This window comes from Strigops habroptila, chromosome 8 (assembly GCF_004027225.2).
Source record: "Strigops habroptila isolate Jane chromosome 8, bStrHab1.2.pri, whole genome shotgun sequence".
NCBI lineage: Eukaryota > Metazoa > Chordata > Aves > Psittaciformes > Psittacidae > Strigops > Strigops habroptila.
In genome coordinates, this window is record NC_044284.2 from 40,465,588 (window position 1) to 40,484,102 (window position 18,515).

Sequence of the window (18,515 nt, forward strand, 5' to 3'; positions counted from 1 at the left end):
TAGCCATCCCACCCAAAGCCAAGCCAGTCCTTCTGAAGAAAACACCTCTGCATATCCCAGTTTTGGAAGGCAGCAGCTCTGTCACAGCCCAATTCTGCTCCTGACTTGGTGCAATGTCAAAACCATGGCCCCTGAGCCCAGTGCTGACATGGACCCATTCTATCCTCGTCTCCCCACTGAGACGCAACATCGTGGCACACAAAGAGAGCAACTCTCCTTAAAACTGCACACTAGCATTTTGATGCAAAAAAAAAAAAAAAAAGGCAAAACAATTTTCCTTTCCATTTGGAAGCGTTTTGCACTAATAGACGCCTCCGATTAGTCAAATGAACTCTGCCATAATGCCAGTCTCTGCAGACCCATTTCATACCACAGATTTTGACTTGGACTTACACTTCCTTGTTAACATTTAAACCTGCCTTATTTTCCATCCAGAACCCAACTGTGTTTTTATTTAAGTTCCCCATTAGCTAAGGCTTTTGCTCTGTGTCTAAACCTTGCACATTCTCTAAAGGGCTCTAACTCAGCTAAAGCAAGCCCTAGCCTTGCACTTCTCCAAGGATGTCCAATGCCTGAAGTAACCCAGGACACCTTCGCCTCCATGAGCCACTCAAACTCTGTTGGGGCCTCAGGCCTTGGTTCATATTAATTCAGATGTCAAAACACATAGCCTGATATTTAACTCGTTTTCACTTCCAAGGTTTTAGTGATGCATCTTTCATGGGATAATATTCATGTTTTTATGGGCCCGTTTAAAAAGAATCACATTCATCACTGACTACCCATGTTTTATTTGCATTCTTTTCCTTATCTTCAGTCTCAGGTAGAAAAGCCAGCTCATTCTGTAGGTCATTCTGCCTTTTACAGACAATCCACCTTTTCCATACTGGCAAACACAAACCTCACTTTATCTATTTGGAACCTGCTTCATGGAAGGGGGCACCTTGGGCAAAATTTCCATAGACATGGGAGAACCTAAAGGCTCAAAGAAAAGGCATGCACTGCATCTAGATCCACTCTCTGGCTAAGTCAGAGAGGACCACCTCAACATGACTGCCTGTAGGGCTGGTACACATGAAGCCATTAGCTGTCATTGCAAGGCTGACAGCTAACCAGGTATCTCCTTGGAACATAGGGTGCCTTTGCTTTTGGGAAGGTTGTCAAGGGGTTACATTTCTAGGCTGTTGCCACGCTTTAGCCTTGAACTGGAATTTTTGTCCCGAATATGCCACAGACCTAGTTTGTCCACGCCTTTCTTTAACAACGAAACCTTCCATCACTCTGGGAGTGACATTGTGTCACGCAGCTGTGTCTGGAGTGAAGGACACCGATTCATCATTAATGGGTCTGAGTTGACCAAGTTTGCTCTGCAGCTGCTGACCTTACAATGCAGCGTGCCTCATTGCCCTGCTCTTCCCTGTGGACCCAAGGACATGTCCAACCACACCTGTATGACATTCTTTCACAGTTATTTTTCCACCACATTTGTCAATTTTGACCAAAAGCTGGGAAAAAAAAAGTAAATTGGGACATTTGCTGGTGTTTAATTTTCACTCTTGGTTTGTTAGTTTGATCCCATCTGCTGTAACTGGGTACTGCAGAGGAGATGGGGGAAGACAGACAAATCCACCTTCCAGACCAACACTCGGGAGACATGGTCATATAAAAAAGAAAAACCAAAGCCTCACACCATGACAGTGAACAAAAGTAAACTTAAAGAGAATGTGTGGCAACAATTTACAAATATATAAACCTCAGAAAGGATCACATCTGGAGTTGATTTCCCACCCTGTAATGCTATCACATCACCTCTTCCAGACGAAAACCCAGATCTCCACAGAAAGAGCCCAAATGATGGAGAAGCTCCACATCGGCCATGGAAAATGACGGCGCTGGCTAAATCGCCTCCCAGCAAATCAGTGAGATGGAGGACATGAACCCCACATCCCAGATGGTGCTCACCTCTGAGCAGCAGAGGATGACAGCTGCAGAACTCCACCAACACAACAGCTATCGCTCAGAAAGGGTGAACAACTGGGGAAGCAAAACCTGGCAGAGGAGACCCCAATCTCTTGAAAAAGCTCTTGGTTCATGAAAGGTTCATGAAAATTATAGACCAGAAAATTCTTCTTCTGCCCTGGACAGTTTGTTAGAGGAACTGGTAGGTGCATGGGTCGTTCAGCACCTTAAGCCAGTAGATAAGGGTGATCCAGTTCGATGGATTCATTTCAAAGAGTTCTTGTCAAAACCCACCCACAAAGTTTCCCAAAGTGCTGAAGTGGGGTTGGGATCAGAGAGAAAGTCCTCTTGAAGCCCACCAGGTGGAAAACTAGTAAGAGGTTAGTTTTCACAATGAAAGGAGGTTACCAAGAAGCCCCACGGAGATCTTTGTCAGGACCTCAACTGTTCAGAAATGCTCTAGAAGAGGAGGCGAATGACAAAGTTGGTCACCAACGCTAAATTTAGTCTCAAAGCTAAAGCTGTGAAGTGCTGGAGGAAAGTGGGCAAGGAAGTGGGCAGGTGAAATTCAACTTGGTGAAAGCAAGCTGATGTCGAATCCTGCAAGCAGTATTCAGGTCAGCCATCTCGTTACAGAGAAGGCAAAGTTTGGAAGGATTGGAGGAGGGGTACGAGGAAGATGAGATACCGCAAATGGCTTTGTAGAGAGGAGAAGCCAACTGCATTAGGACTCCTCAGCAAGGAAAACAACTGAGCATGGACATGACAAAAGCCTATAAAATCATGAAGCCAGTGGAGCAGTGGGAAAGGCAATGATTATTCACTGTTTCTCGCTTTGCAAGTATTAGGCATGTAAAAACAAAAAAAAAAGGGCTCTGTTTCATCCACCATAAAGCATGAAAGCACTGAGAAATGAACCAAGCTCAGGGAAGACAAAGCCACCAGCAGCTATTGAGCCAGACAGCCCAGAAGTAATCCCAGCTAAAAAAATCCCTGCAGCACAGACCTTATCTGTAGAGAAAGGGCCACCCTATACATGCTGTGTTTTTAACAATTTTTCCCCAATTATCAACAACTTGTCATGCCTGGAGATGCCAAAGGACCACACAGCTGCTTCCCTCCACACTGCCCAGTCTCTTGGAGATGGAGGGTGGCTACAAAGCCAGCTAGGTGCTACCCAGGCCACCCTTCAAGGATGCATCCCGCATCCACACATCCCTTCAGGAACAGCTGAGACCCTCTGCTCCTCCAGGCACTGCCTCGCTGGAGGAAGGAGACCCCCAGGCAGCTTCCTTCCATTGAGATAGCCTCTCTACACCCAGCCTGCTACTCCCCCTCTCCAAACCCCAGCCCTCTGTGCCATCAGACCCTACAGACCCAAGACACCTGCCAAGATTACCTTCAGCTTTCCAAGCCAGCCAGTGATTTTCACGGGGAGGCAAAGCACTATTTATACCCATCGTGGGCTGGCAGGCAAGGTAATGGCCAGCCACTCCAGCCCATCTGCCAGGCACTTAGCAAGACATTGGAGCATATCATACAGGCGAGGTCAGGCAGCAGCAGTGGTGGGACAGGCGGGGGAGGCAAGGGGGATGCATTACAGAGATGACATGGACTTCACTTCAAGGGTAAACTTCAGCCTGCTCCTGCAGACTAATTTGTTTAAGTGCTTGTTGTGCCAAGGCCAAGAGGTCAGGCAAATTAGACATTATTTTGGCATTCTCATGCTTGGCATAGGAAACAAGTGCAGCCACTCATTCCTCATCTCCTAGGGGAAGAGCCAGGACCTTTCAGTCTTCTGGGACATGGGAGGGATGAGGTGGCCCTCCCAGGAAGTGAAACAGGGCCAAAATAACCCTGCCCACTCTCCTGCCACCAGCGGGGCCAAGAGTTTTTCTAAGAGGTGGTCCTCCTCCTCTCACTTCTCCTGGAGGGACTGATGCTGGTCTTGGCAGCAGGATGACTCCCCACTAGTGGCCCCATACTGGAATAGAGAAGGCAGGCATGGGCTATTGCTGACTGCAGCCTAATGTCAAAAACTCTTCGGTGCTTAGGTCTTACCTGATTTCAAGTCTCATGTTCAAGTTTGTGGGGAGGCTTTGGAAGATAAGAGAGAGAAGGGTAAAAATAAAGAAGGAAGAAAGATGTAGAAGGGAAAAAAGTTAACTGTGCATCTTGAATTTATCACTCTTGAAGGAAAAGCTTGTCAAGAGGGCCAGAGACCAGCCAGTATGTAGTGATCAATGGGAGGGCTTTTGGGTCTAGTCAAGCTTGTTTCAGATTTACAGGGACTGAATAGAGGCATAAATCTGTCACTGCCTGGCAAAAATGGAGGTAATTAAATCTGCAGGTGTATATAATTGTCATATTGATGATCTATATAAATCAGTGGAGCCAGCAGAGGTACAAAGCATCACTTTGAGCATGGAGCCTTCCTGCAAGGAGCTGTTTGCCCACCTGCCTGATCAGGGGACACACATCTCACCTGCATGAACCTGACCATCACCACAACCACCATGACCCTCTCCATGAGTAATCTTCTCCAGATTGCCCCCATGTGCAGCAAAAGCAGCAGGCCCCCCACCCCATTCAATGGATGCAATTACCTGTGGCCTTATCCTGGCTACTGCAAAAACTCCCATGACTTCAAGAGGACAAAGACAGTAACCTGAGCATTGAGATGCCCTACAATTGATGCCATGGGGGGCTCTTTGCAGCCACTTTGAAACTCTGAGACCAGGTGCAAGTGGGGCACTGACTTGATCTTATAGGAACTCTCTTTTTTTCTTTTTTTTTTGAATTTATTTTAACCTTTGTTATTTTGGGAACTTTGAAGCCTAAGCTGCTCCAAGGTGGTTGCCTTTGTAGGAAGGACACAAAGTGCAGAGCAGGGATTTGAAAGAGGTGGAGAAACAGGGAGGGGAAGAAACAGCGCTTCACAGCTCAGGTCTACAACAGTTCCTTCACCATTTCTCCTGCACCCCAACAAACCCCAGGAGGCACTCAAGACTCTTACCAGCAGCTACAGGAAATCCGGATGCAAAGCAACCACAGTGTCTTCCCTTTATCTAACACTGTGAGCTCCAAAACCTCAAAGACCTTTGTAGACCTGCATCCCTTCTCCCACTGCTCAATGGAACACCCTTTGCTCCCTGGAGTGATTGCAGAGCATCCTTCATAGCTGCTGCAGCCCAGCCCTGCTCCTGCTGTGCATGACAGTGCCACAGAAACACATTTCTTCCTGCCATGCTGGGAGGGACAGGAACACGAGAGAAGGTTTTCCCATTGTCTTTGCCAGCCAAGCTCCCTTGCACATGCCCGCAGGCCAACCCCACTTCCCAGGTCGAGCACTACATACGTGCAGCAATTGGATAATTAAAAATTAAGCAAGCACTTCTGCATTGCAGTCCAAATTATGTAACACCGCTCTTTGGTTTCAGCGCCCATCAGCTTTAATGCGATCGCACGGCAGTACGGCCCTGCCACTATTTACCTGCCTGTCTTTTCAGGCAGGGCTCACACCCTTGGTAGGGAAAAAGAAATCCTAATGTCAAGACCACAGGAGGAAAGTTCCCTTGCATTCTCATGGGCAAAAATAAAAGGGAAGAAAATCTACTTATTTTCTTAGTCCGGTGCTGAAATCTGAGATGGCTGGGAAAAAAGGGATGAAACTGGGGTGCTCTCGCCCAGCCAAGCGCCGAGAGCCACCCCAGCCAGGACAGCATCCCCAAGACCAGGAGATTTCTGTGCTGCTGTTCTTGCTCCCTCTGTGCCAAATGGAAGCAGCATCCCATTTTAGCAAATAAGCAGCATCTCTGTAAGCAAACAAAATTAAATTAAGGTGAGGAATGAGCTGCATTTTCATATCTCAAGAGCAAAGGGCTCTGCCAGACTATGAGCACCAGATAACTGCAAGTTCCTGTATTTACCACCACACTACCTTCCTTTCCTGCCCTCCCTGCATCACCCCGTCGGCACGGTTGTGTTTCGCATGCATGCTGCCTTTCATCCTGCAGCACGTGAAAAGCCCTTCTTCCCCAGCGCTGAGTTTTAATTACAAGGAGGCCAGATCCAGCCTGGGCTGACCATGCCACCAGTATCCCGTGGGGAGACATGCACCATGTCCATCTCAGGAATCTCTATATCCCTTGTTTAGCCCACAGCTCCAGTGCCCACATAACACCCCTTTACCCCAGCTTGTGGTGGCAGGCGTGGGGGGACTGCAGAGGGATGCTCAGCTGGCAGCTTGAGGCTGAGTCCTCTGGCTGTTAACCAGTGATGTGCCTTGCTCAACAAGCAAAAAAAGAGGGAAACATGATAACAAAAAGCTGTGGAATCCAGATCCAAGGTTGACTAAGCGGGCTAGATACATGGGATGTACTCCCCTCCCTGGCTTACAGGCATTTCCACCATCCACCAAGGTGGCTGTGCTATTTCTCCTGCCCACCAGGTTTGAGCATGCCAGGAGCATGGCACACCTGGGAAGAGAGCAACTTCTGTTGAGAAGCTAACAAAATTGGTTTGATTTTACCCTGGAAGGATGTTTCAAGCACTGTTTTGCTTGTGGATGCTTGGACTCACATCCCAGCCCAGCTAAAGCTGCTTCTTGGCATGAGCTAGGATAAGACTCCTGCAGCTCCCTGCTCATGGGCCAGCAGAGACATTTATAATTCCGCCCAAATTCCCAGGCCATACCTGTCATGTCTGCAAAGACAAACTCCCTGGCTTGTCCCTTTTGCCAGCAAAAAAGCCAGCAGTGTGATGGCTCTCAAGTCCCATCACTGCCTCTCTGCAGAGCTCTCCCAAAGTGGCAAAAGCCAGAGCCCAGCTATTTCTGACTAAACAATAAAGCAAAAGTTGGGCAGGTGTAGCTCTCGGATGAGAAAACAGCTTCACACCAGCACAACCACCACTGTGAAAGCAATGCCCAGGGGAGCCTGGGGACAGCCTGGGGCACTGGGAAGCACAGCAGGCTCTCCAGTCCAAACCTGATATTTCCAGATTTCTCAGTGGCTACAGACACTGGGGACATCATTAGGGGAGCACATGGGCTGAGAGCACCATAGCAATTTAAACTCTGCTCTGTGCTGGACTTGGCCCTCCCTGGACCCTGGGGCTACAGCTGCAAAGTTGGCTCTGACAAGAAAATTTGGGAGCATGATGTCCCATCTCCCAGGCATCTCCCCTTCCTCACTGAAGCTGGACAGCTAAACCGACTCCCACAGCAGCCCCCCACCCAGAACACTGCCCTTTTTAGCAGGAGAAAAGGCACTACCGCCTCATGCCACACACATAAAGACTAATCACCACAACCTGCACTGAGCCACCTGCCCCCACCCTGGAGCTGTGCCCTGTAGTCGTTTCCCATATCCTCACTCCTCCTGCAATGCCCTGAATCCTTTGCTCGCACCAACCCACCACCCTATACCCTCCACCTACAGCACTAGGAAGGGGCAGGTTTAAGTCTTAAGCCACCTCTTCTAAAAAACCACCCTGCTTCTTCCTCCGTGTCGGAGAAACCCCATTACGGGAAGGCACTGGGTGTCTATGGGGCACCCACACAGGGAAGTACCAGGAGCCCACCAGCCCAGGCAGCTGGTCCCCAGCACCGTGCCCTCCCTCTCTCGCTCCCCTTGGGATGTTCAAACTAATTGCCTTGTCTCCTGGAGCTTTTAGCTGGAGCAAATAAAAGAAAAAGGGGGGGTGTGCCAAAACCCATAATAAGGTCTACAGTTCCTCTGAGCTACAAGGGCTGCTTTAAATTTCGGGTTTTTTTCCTTTTTCTTTTTTTTTTTTTTTTTTTATTTGAAGGAGGTTTCCATGGTAACCGTCTCCCATCACACAAGAGCCTGTCCCTGGGATATTTGAGGGTTGCTAATATCTGCTTTCCCAGGCAGCCAGTGTGTTGTGACGGTGACATCGCAGCTGGGTTTTTTGTCAGGGGAGGAAGGTAGGAGTGCAGAAGAGAGGAACTGCACCTCCTCTCTTGAGAGGTACCCCTACCAAAACCCAAGGTCAAGGTGCTGCCTGTACCCAGTTTCCCCCATCCATCAGGCAGACCTTCATCCCAAAGGGCTCCGGCAGCCAGATGATGGTTTCTCTTGGACCACAGGCCCGATCTGGGGAGCATTCCCAAGACAACACAGCCCTAGCTGGGCCAAGCACAAGCAATGTGTTCAAGCAAGGGCACAACCAGGGTCTCCTTATCATCTCCTGCCACTTTCTTCAACCCTTTTCCAACTCCTTTCCTCCACCAGGTTATTTTTCAGCTGGATCAGCTCCCTGTGGGAGCAAAGTCAGCTCTCTGCATCCCCCATAGCTGCTTGCTCTGCTATGCTTGTTAGTCATCCTAATTACTGGAATGCCTCAGCGCCAGCCAGGACTGTCTCTCCTCTTGCATGAGGAACACAGACCCAAACCTTCTATGACTTATGTGCCACCACCAGCTAGAGGGTTCCTTAAGGATTCTTTATGCCCCTTACATTATAAGTACCAAAAAAAGCCCCTGCCTGTTCCCCAGTAGATCTCAGGCTCTGCAGACAGGACACAGTGGAGGGCTCAGACCACTGCTTGAGCCCATCACCAGCAAACAAAGCCCCACAGCAAAGCAAAGCATGGGGTCAGCTTAGACCACATCTCAAAACAGACCCCAAATAGCCCAGCAGTGGCATCCATCCCGAGCATCCCCTGGTTGTAGGGCAGCAAAACAGGATCAGAAATACCAGCGTGGCCCGTGGGAGCTGAGGATGCCCTCCTCTGGTGCTTTTCCAGAGTTAAGCTGTGGCGGGGCAGCCAGAACTTGTAAATAAAAATTCTTCTCTTATCTGGAGAAATCCCCCAGCCTCCAGAGCACTGCTGCTTGGGGTGAGCTGCTGTCCACAGGCAGGCAGGCTGCAGAGAAGCCAGAGCCTGGCAATTTACAAGTAAAAGGACACCAGTCTTAGATGACAGAGCCATCACCATCCTCACCAGAGGCTGCCTTAATCCTGCCAGGCAAGAATTCCTTCATATGAAGGACAACTCTGCAGCAAGACTCTAAGACATATTATTTCAGAGCCTCCATTTAGCTGGCTATGCAACCATTAAGAAATAAAAATGGAATATAAACTAAACTAAAATAAAGTAAAATAAAAATAAGTTGGGAGGAAATGATATGCAGCCCAGGAGCAAATGCCACCAGTGTGGGAAGAGAAGGATAGAGGTGAGATAGTAGCATCAGGGAGGTGTGTATGGCTGCCCGAGGGTCTCCTCCACCACTGGAACCACAAACAACTCTGGGAGGGCACAACATGCTGCAAAGCTTTGGGGGTCCTTGAGGAGCAGCCACACAGGCAGTCCAGCCCCTAAAACTAGGACAGATCTCAGGATGAGAACAGGAGTGAGCATAAGCATCCCTGCCTGGATGCAGTCTGAGAAATTAAGGCTGGAGGTGGGAGCATTGCTCTGCATGTCCAGATGAAAAAGGGGGCCAGGCCCCCCACAACCTCCTTGGCTGAGCTCTGGTCTCCTGCCCACCACTGCCAGACCTGGATACCCACCACTGAAACACCAAGCAGCCCCATGCCCGCTCCCCCCACTGCTTTCTGGGTCAGCGAGATCCCCTCTCAGCCCGGCTGCTGCTGGAGCCAGCTGGATGCGCGGTTGCTGTGGCAACGGGTTCCCAGAGACAAAATCCTTATTCCTTCGGATTTTTTCCTTTCTTAAGAAAAAACATGTAAGAGAGCATCTGCATCCGCCATGGCACCAAAACCTCCAATCCCAGTGAGAGTGGGTCAGCAACAGGCACAGCACGGGCAAGGTGTCCATAAGGATGGGGATGTGCACGCTGTACCTCCCTCCTGAGACTTGGTTACCCCCATTTTGGCCATGGAGGACCCTGTGATCCAGGGATGCTGCCAACTTTCTTGCAGCATTTTTCACCCCAGCCACTGGGTTTTAAGGGCTGCCCCTGCTCACAGCTGAAGCTGGTGCTGGGCTCCATCACCTGGAGGAGGGTGTGTGGCCACGCATGGGGATGTTCTCAGCACTTCAATGGCTCTGGGCAGATCACCTCATCCACTCTGGCCTCATCATTCAGCTGGAAAAGGGATGTGGAGAGATCAGGTTTCCATTGCAAGGCCAAGAGCAAGGGCAGGAACACGGTCCCACCAGCAGGTTGCACTCAAACGCTATCAGATGAGAGTGTCCTATCTCACCAAGTGTGCCAGGCCAGGTCCCTCTCTGCTTTCCTGAAGCTCTTGCAAGACCCCAGGCCTTGGTGGCAAGCATCTCACACGGCAGACCAGACAGCCCGCAGCACTCTGGATGCTACTGACAATGTCCCACCAGCAGCAACAACTCCAGGAGGATGTAGGAAGAAGGTGGCATGCCTGGATTTGCAATAGATGTAAACCCCAAGCATCCACCTCAAATTCACCCCACAGCAACGGGAACTGGGGTTAGGACCCCAACCAGGTAACAGAAAGGGAATTAAGCGCATGCCCCTGCCAGGGTGGTTTTTGCCAAGGGCAAGAGGGCTGCTGAGGCAGAGAGTTTTGGGATTGCTTCTCCCCCACAGGCCCTGCTGTGGTTGTGTTGGGACCCCCCCAAGTGAACTCCCTGGCCACCCTCCAAGCCACCCAGCAGGGAGGTGCCAGTGGCCACCCTCTCAGCCAGGCACATTAGAACATAGATCATAGCACCGGGTTTCAGTGCATGAGACAGTGTCCAGGATCAAAGCCAAGTTCAATTAATGGCTCACAATCTTATTAGAGAAATTATTTCAGGATCTTGAGTAAAAGTCCGATATATCCACTCCATTCCATTAGTCAGGCTCATTTAGTAATTCAATCAATCTAAGCAAGGCAATTGAGCTCCTCTAGTATAATTTAACTCATTTGTTCTCTAGGTACTTAAGAATTTCTTAATATTTGCTCCATTATTTCACCATTACACCTATTTCCAGGTGCAAGGTTCACACTGGAGCAATGCTGTGGGTCCCATGGTGGGACCAGCCCCACTGTAGCCCTCTGCTGTGCCCTGTTCTCGTGAAATGGTGACATGTGATGGGGAAGGGGTGCTCTGGGAATGATGCCAAGGTGCCAGTGCCTCCCCTGGAAATTAAGTCAAGCTGGGGACTGGTACTAGAAGGCCCTGAGAAATGCTTTCCCACCACAGAGAGCTGCGACCAAAGAGCTGCCCTGAGTGCCACCAGTTTTGGGACCCACAACCAGCACAGAGATCCAGGTGAGAGGAAGAGCCAAGCAAGTCCAACCAAAACCCAATGGGATGCTCTTCCCACTTGATGTGGAAGTAGACAAAAAAAAAAAAAAAAAAAAAATAAAAAGGGATAACACAAGCCCTGCAACCTCTTGGCTCCTGTTTCCCTCCTCTGGAGACATTTAGGACTTGGGGGTTCAGGGCAGCTGGGGAACACACCACCCACAGTCCACAGCAGTGGGGAGACATGTGGGATTAGGATGAGAGCCGACAGGTGTCACATCTCACTGCCTCGCTGCGCAGCCTGGAAGGAGAGCCAGGGTGGGCAGGCATGCTGGTGGCCTGTCACCCCAATTAGCAGCAGCCCACATCACTGCAGTGATCTGTCTCGCATCCCCACAACCCACCATGCTATCCCATAATTAACCCAGGGAAGTCAAGGCCAGAGCATCCACCAGCACAGCCAAGAGCTTAGCTGGGATTTAACAAAAAAAAAAAAAAAAAAATTGATTAGCTATTTCGAGGAGATATTCCAGAGCAGTTAAATATGCCCAGCTCCTCAGTGCCTTTGAAAAATCTCACCCCTCTAAAAAATTAGAATTGATTTTGTATTTAAAAAGGAATCTATTTAATTTAAAAGTAAGATAATTTGAAATCATGACAGCTTGTATTAAGGCCTGAGTTTATGATAATCTATTAAAGTCACTGAAGTTAAGAACCTTCTCCCATCCTCTGCTGCCAAGGCTCCTGTGAAGGTGATGGGGAATGGGGGAAGCTGGGGGGTGAGGGGCGGTGCTAACCCTATTTCAGGCTACAGCAGCTGGACTGGAAACTGGTGAGGCAGAAAAAGCTCCTTCAGCTCCTCCACACTCAGGGAAAGAGAAAGAGAATATCAAAAACTATCCGGTATTTCAGGATCTTGAATTATCCAGTGCCCAGAAAGCATGGGTTCGAGCCATCGGCTGCGTTTTCAAGTTCCTCACGTCGATTTTACACACAAAAAGGTACTTTAAGACTTCACTTTTCTAATACCTTGTTCATTACAGAGAAGGCAAAGGAGTCAAAGGCACCGTCTTTCATGCGTTTCTTTAATTGCATCGCAAATCTCTGCCAAGCCCATGGGGCCACGGGAAGCCAGGATGCTAATAAATACCCCACTTGCCGGTTTATAACCTGCGAAGGATGGGGCCCAAAAAAATTAGCAGCCTGCAGGAGTGTGAATCCAGTTAATGACATATCAAACGCGGCTGGATGCTGCCGAGCCAAGCAGTGAGGAAGAAGGGGGTGTGAAGGTTAGCGGACAGGGAATATTGAACTGCTAATTAGCATTTCTAAATAGCCACCGACCAGTGAGACACGGCCTCCGTTTAGGAGAAAATACAACTAATGCAACGAACATAAAACGAGATGAAAGGCAACCATTTCAAATTGAGGTTTCCTTGATTTAAAGCAGGATGAAACCGGGTGATTTTAAATGCAGGCAGCCCCACGCACACCAGCGAGCAGCCCCATCCCTGCTCCCACGCCCTTGCCACTTCCCGAAAATTCAGGAGGTGGGAAAACAACCCACAGCAAAACAGGAGGATGGTGTCAGAGTCCCTGTGAGGACATGCATATAGAACAGTGTGGGTTTTCATGGATACAAGCATGAAAGGCAATACACATGGGGACCACGTGTGCCGAACTGCTCCTGAGCAAACACGGGCAGCGAGGCAGCACATGCACAAGAAGGCAGCAAGTGCAATTAAAACACACTCTGTTTGTTAGCAAAGGGAGCTACAAAGCAGCTGAAATCCGTGCCGAAGTGTCCTCCCTTGTCCCACACCAGGAGGAGGAATAATAATCCCACAAAATAATCCCACTAATAATCCCACGAATGATCCCTCTGCTTTCGGAGGAACACAGGATCAGGTGCAGGATCTGCATGTTTGGGTGGGCTGAGCACCAATGCACTCAACACACCCGCCTCTGGCACCAGAACGGTGCACAGGAAGTGAGCATCAAGCAATAACTCACCCTCTTGGGTAAAGAGAAATACAAAGCTAAAGCTGTGGGAAGCAGATCGAGGCAAGCCAAAGCAAGCGCATCTCCCTAAGCCCTCCACCAAGCCACAGCTCAGGGAGAAGCAAATGCATGAAGGTGATGTATGTCAGTCCCCCCACATGACATTCCCACCACCCCCTGCAGACCCTCAGTCAGGAGACCGCCCAGGTCCCCCATCATCCCCACTGGCGCAGGCAAACCCCAGCAGAGCTTGGCATGGAAAGGTCCATCAGAGTCCCTGGCACACCAACCCACCTGCAGTGAGGGGATGCCCACAACCTCCACACTCATTATTCAGTTGATTACGTTACTGGAGCAATTCACTGGGGGCAGGAGTGACAGCCAGTTTTGGGGTGCCCAGGTCAACACACACTCCTGGCACTTTGCTTTCAGCAAGCACCATATATAGCTCTCCAAAGACCCCAGCGCATATCCAGCTAGGGAAAAAGCCTTGACATCAGTGGGATGCTCAGCTTGGCCACCTGGCTTGGCCACAGCCAGGGGAGTGCCACAAAGGACGGGGAAACCACTCATGCCAGTCTCTCTGAATGATGGCCAAGCTTGCAAGCACTTGAATTATTTAGGGAGGTTTGGAGGGGACAGCCAGGGCCAAAGGGGGATGACACCCAACCACCCTTGGGCTCCCCAATCCCTGACCCTTTCCTGGCTACTTCCCTTGCCCCTTCCCCTGCCACAGTTGCAGTCTGCCGCAGCCACCTCCCCACCCTCTTTGGGGGGAAACTGAGGCAGAGAGCAACCTCAAAGGAGTTGCTCAAGAGCCCACATGGCACAGCCAATGTGCCACTGCCAGGAACACCTGCGTGTCACCACCTGCCCTTCATGGTGCTCCCAGCCCAAACCCAGGCTTTCCCTGGCCCAGGGGCACCACCCTGGGGTCTGGTCCAAGCTCCTGCCAACCAGTGGGGCAGCTCCCCTCCCTTAGGGAGCCCCTTCCCTGTACACAGGCCCTGGGACCAAAAGCCACCAAGAGGAGTGGCAGCTGCCCAACTCCAGGCTCAGAGGCATGGACATGGGTGTGCAGATTATCCACCACTCTGACACACTATTATACATTCAAACTCAACAAGGTGGGCACAACTAATGGGGTTTGCCAGAGGTGGTGCTATCAGCACCGTGTGAACCCAGGTTCTTGGAAGAATATGCTCAAACACACTTTCCAGCCCATGGCTGTGGAAACATAAACAGCCACTGACACCAGTTCAACCTCACATGGCCATGTCCCCACTGAGTGCAGAGTGCTTTTGCAAGACCTCTATGCAGTCCAGGGCTTCTGCCACGCAAAAGCAGTGCCCAGGCTAGTAATAATACCAACACCACCACCCACACATGGCAAAGGATGACAACAACAACAATAATAATACCCACACATGGCAAAGTGGCCAGGTCATCTTCCAAGCAAGCCCTCTCACGGGAGGGAGGGAGATATAACACAGCATTTCCCAGGAGTCACCAAGCCAAAACCCCTGCAAACAGGGGCCTGCAAGGTGCCTCTTCTGCCAGCCCAGCCCCAAGCCCCAGCATCCTAGGCGGGGAGACTTTCACTAGGATCACCTCTGTGTCTCCACAGGCCAAACCCCTTAATGACAGGGCCAGCACCCACAGGCTTTTGGGGGACCAATGTTCCAGGTGGCAACACCTAGAAGAGCCTGGTCTCCACCAGAACATCAGGGTGCACTAGCACAGGACCAGCCATCCTTGTATTTGCCTGGTGGCGGTAAGAGACGGGGGCAAAAGCAGCTGTCAGCCCAGCATCATCAGTGTAAGCCCTGGGTGCAGCAGGGGCTGTTGGTGCAGGTGGATCTTTTCTTGCACTGCCCAGCATATTACACCTCATGGATTTGAAAAATCCTGGGGAAAATCCCTGCAGTATCAGCCAGGGGCCACGCACAGGGATCCTGCCAGATCACAGCCACACACCCCTGCCCAGACGCTCCTCACTGGCAGCATCCCAGGCTCCAGGGCTCATCGGAGCAGGCCCAAGAGGGCCAGGAGAACACACGCTCACGTTGCCTTTGGGGCATCGAGGTGGCGCGAGGCTGGCGGCCATGCCTGTGTGTCCCCCTGCATCTGCAGCACTGCGGCCCTGTTGCCACAGCAACGCTCTCCGGCCTCCGCCGCAGCATCCCACAGCACAGGGCTTGGACCAGGGGACAAGGGGGCCACACAGCCTGCTGCTCCTTCCCCACACAGCTCCCGGCCTTGAGCAAACCAGGCCAGGGTGTTCCCACATACCTCCCCACCTATAGCATCAAAAGCCCCCCACCTTCCTCTGCCTTTCCCATGGGAAAAGGGGGATGCCCATGCAGCAGCGAGTGCTGCCTCAAGCCCACACAGCACCCAGGACCGGGGGCTTTTTTGCACACACATGGACGGAGGTGACAAAGCGCTGGGGAGAAGACCCAACCCACCAGGTTGGGGCCACTGCTATACTCTGCCTGCATGCAAGAGTGGCACTCTTGCAAAGAGGGGCAATGCCACACAAAGCAACACACTAGTGCCTCATTTTTGGGCCAACATTCAGACGAGGATGGTATTTTAAAAACTGCAAAGGGTGCCCAAGGTGCTGCAAGAGCAGCAGCAGGTGGACAAGGCTTGCAGGAGGTGTTCACAGCCACTGAGGGGCTGCTAGGAAAGCAACAGTAGCATCTGCCCAGGGCAGAGGGTTACATGCAGGTGGTGGTAGGAAACTGGTATTCTGCACCAATGCCACTAAAAATGAAAAATCTCAGTGACTTGTTCCACCGGGAGGGTCCCTGCTCACAAGTGGCAGAGGCCTTGCTCAGATCCCAGCATTAACAATGGAGCAAATTATTGGCTTTTTTTGGCAGAAAAGAACTGAAAAAACCCATCAGATTTGGGTAGATGAGCCTCAGGCAGTGGGTGAAATGCAGAGGCCTGGCTAGAGCAGGTGGGATCCACCTGGACCATGTGAGCAGGCCAAAGCCTAAAACCTGGGAGCAGGAACACTGGAGTCAGCATACACAGGTAGGATGGGAAATATTGGGCACCATTTTTCCACCAGGCTGCAGGAAAGGTGACAATGCTGAGGGGCATGCAAAGCAGAAAACCTTACCTCCAGGCAGGCACGCTGGAAGCAGACTGTGGGCCTCCTGCCAGCACAAGCCACCAGTGGCCATGCACTGAGCTGGGGACAAGCCCTGCAGATGACAACCTGGGAGTGCATCGCGCACCCCAGGCCTGCAGCATCTCCATGGCATCCAGCCTGGTGCTACAGCCAGTGTCCAGATGCTGCAGCAGGGTGAACCAGCACCGGGGCCGAGATGCTGCAGCAGGGCGGCAGGTGCCACGGCCAGGGCCGAGGTGCTGCAGCGGGGTGAACCGGTACCGGGGCAGAGAGGCCGCAGGGGACCCCTGAGCGCCGGTGCCGCAGGGAGGAGCCCCGCAGCCGGGGATGCTCGGGACCCGCCGCGCACGGGCCCTGCCCGCAGGCTCACCCAGCACGAAGTAAGGCAGCTCCGTGTTCTCCAGGTCATCCACCACCACCATCTCGCCGGGGAAGTCGTTGCGTACGGAGAAGAGCAGCTTAGGCTCGGCGGCCGAGGGGCCGTGCATGATGCTGAGGTCGTTCTCCCGCAGGAAGGGCAGCGCCGACACCGTGATGCTCTTCAGCTTGCACTCTAGCTCCTTGGCCACCGCCTCCGCCGCCGCCTCGGCGGGGCCGCTGCCCGCAGCCAGGCAGCAGCCGGCGAGCAGGGAGCACAGCCCGGCCAAAGCCATCTTGGAGCCCCGCGCCGCGCTCAGAGCGCCGGGCGGGCGGCGGCGGCGAGGGGCGGGGACGCGGGGCCCGGCGCCTCCCCGTGCGGCTCGGCACGGCACGGCACTGCACAGCTCGGTTTCCCCGGCCCCGCGCCTCCCCCCTCCTCCGCTTCTCCAATCTTTCCCCCCACCCATGGAAAACCGTGCGGGCTGCGGAGCGATGCGGTGGCGGGAGAGGTGCCGGTGCTGCCTGGCCCAACCCGCCTACCTTTGCCTCCTTCCGCACTGAGTGTAACCTACAAGTACGCCCCAGGAGAAATCACAGACTTCTGAAGTCATGGACGTCCAAAATCCCACGAGAAATCACAGACCCCAAAGCCCCAGGAGAAGCCACTGACCTCCAAAATCCCAGGAGAAGTCATGGACCTCCAAAGCCCCCAAACCTGTGTATTTGGGGGGGAATAAAAAAAAAATTGGAGGGTAAGGGCCAACCCCAAACCTGCTGGATCTTTTTGCACTGGATGCTTTTTATTTTCACTCTCTTTAAGTGAGCTCAAAGCAGCACCAACAGCTTGCCCAATCACTAAACCTTCCTCTAGACACCTGTGGTTCTGCAGCCGAAATGCTCTGGTGTTAAATGTTCTCCTCTCCCAGTGTGGGGTGAAAGGCACAGGCCTAGCCTGACAGGCACACATGGCTGTGCCAGTTTGGTCTTCCCCCTTGGAGGCTGGCTCCTGCCGGCTGACAGCCCAGGAGCAGAGGGGTGTAGAGGCAGCACTGCCCTGGAAGCAGAGCTCCCACCCCACCAGCTCCTTGCGCAGGACGTGGCTCCATCCTGCCTGGTGCCTCCAAAGAAAACCACGCACAGCAGACAGACATCACTTCAGAAAAATCTTGCAATATATTTTCTCTTTCAGAGCTTCCCCCTCACCTTGCAGCAGCTGCAGGGAGTTACCCAAATTTCTCTTCCCTCATTCATGCCAGCCAGAAGCTTAACATGCCCCAGTATGGGCATCATGAGGTGAGCGTGTGCCCCAAACACTCAAGCAGAGATGCTTTTCCCCAGACTTATTTCTCGTTTATAATAACCCTGCCAGTTACCCACTACATTTTGGGAAGGAAAAACCATCCTCACCAGAAATTATCCATTTTCAATACCAGCCTTGTTAACAAACAGAGTCAAACACCAAACCAAACATAAACCAGTGAGGATGTAGCAGGGTGTGTTTCAGCAGTGCAGTCCCCCTCCAGCACCAACCAGCTGCAGCTGCCAACAGAAAGAATTAGAAAAAAACAGGAAAAATCATGGAAAACAAGCAGCAGTGTTCTATAAGATGGGGCATGGCCCTGGGAGGGGCACAGGGAAATGCCTTTGGAGGGCCTTCACCACGCCCTTTCGTTGCTCTTCTCTCACCAGGGATACAAACTCATTAAAAGGAGGGTTTGTTTTCCTGAAAAAAGGAGCAATTGCGTTATTCAGAAGGTGTCACCAAGAAGGTCCTTGGTGACTTTTGGAAACAGGAGCAATGCCCCTGTAACACCTAACACTGCACAAAGAGGAGCAAACTGTGGAGCTT

At 51.7% G+C, this 18,515-nt stretch overlaps 1 protein-coding gene across 5 annotated transcripts in view; it reads right to left on the minus strand.

Annotated features, from left to right (window-relative positions):
• The window catches only part of ASTN1 (astrotactin 1), a 56,366-nt gene extending 39,355 nt beyond the window's left edge, over positions 1–17,011 (minus strand). For all 5 annotated transcript variants that reach the window (XR_003992606.1, XM_030494587.1, XM_030494586.1 and 2 more), the window contains exon 1: positions 16,677–17,011. Coding sequence is in view for 4 of the 5 variants with exons in the window: in XM_030494587.1 (XP_030350447.1) it covers positions 16,677–16,959 (283 nt within the window). In the remaining variant the exon portion in view is untranslated. The remainder of the gene's footprint in view (positions 1–16,676) is intronic.
• Between the last annotated feature and the right edge of the window lie 1,504 nt (positions 17,012–18,515).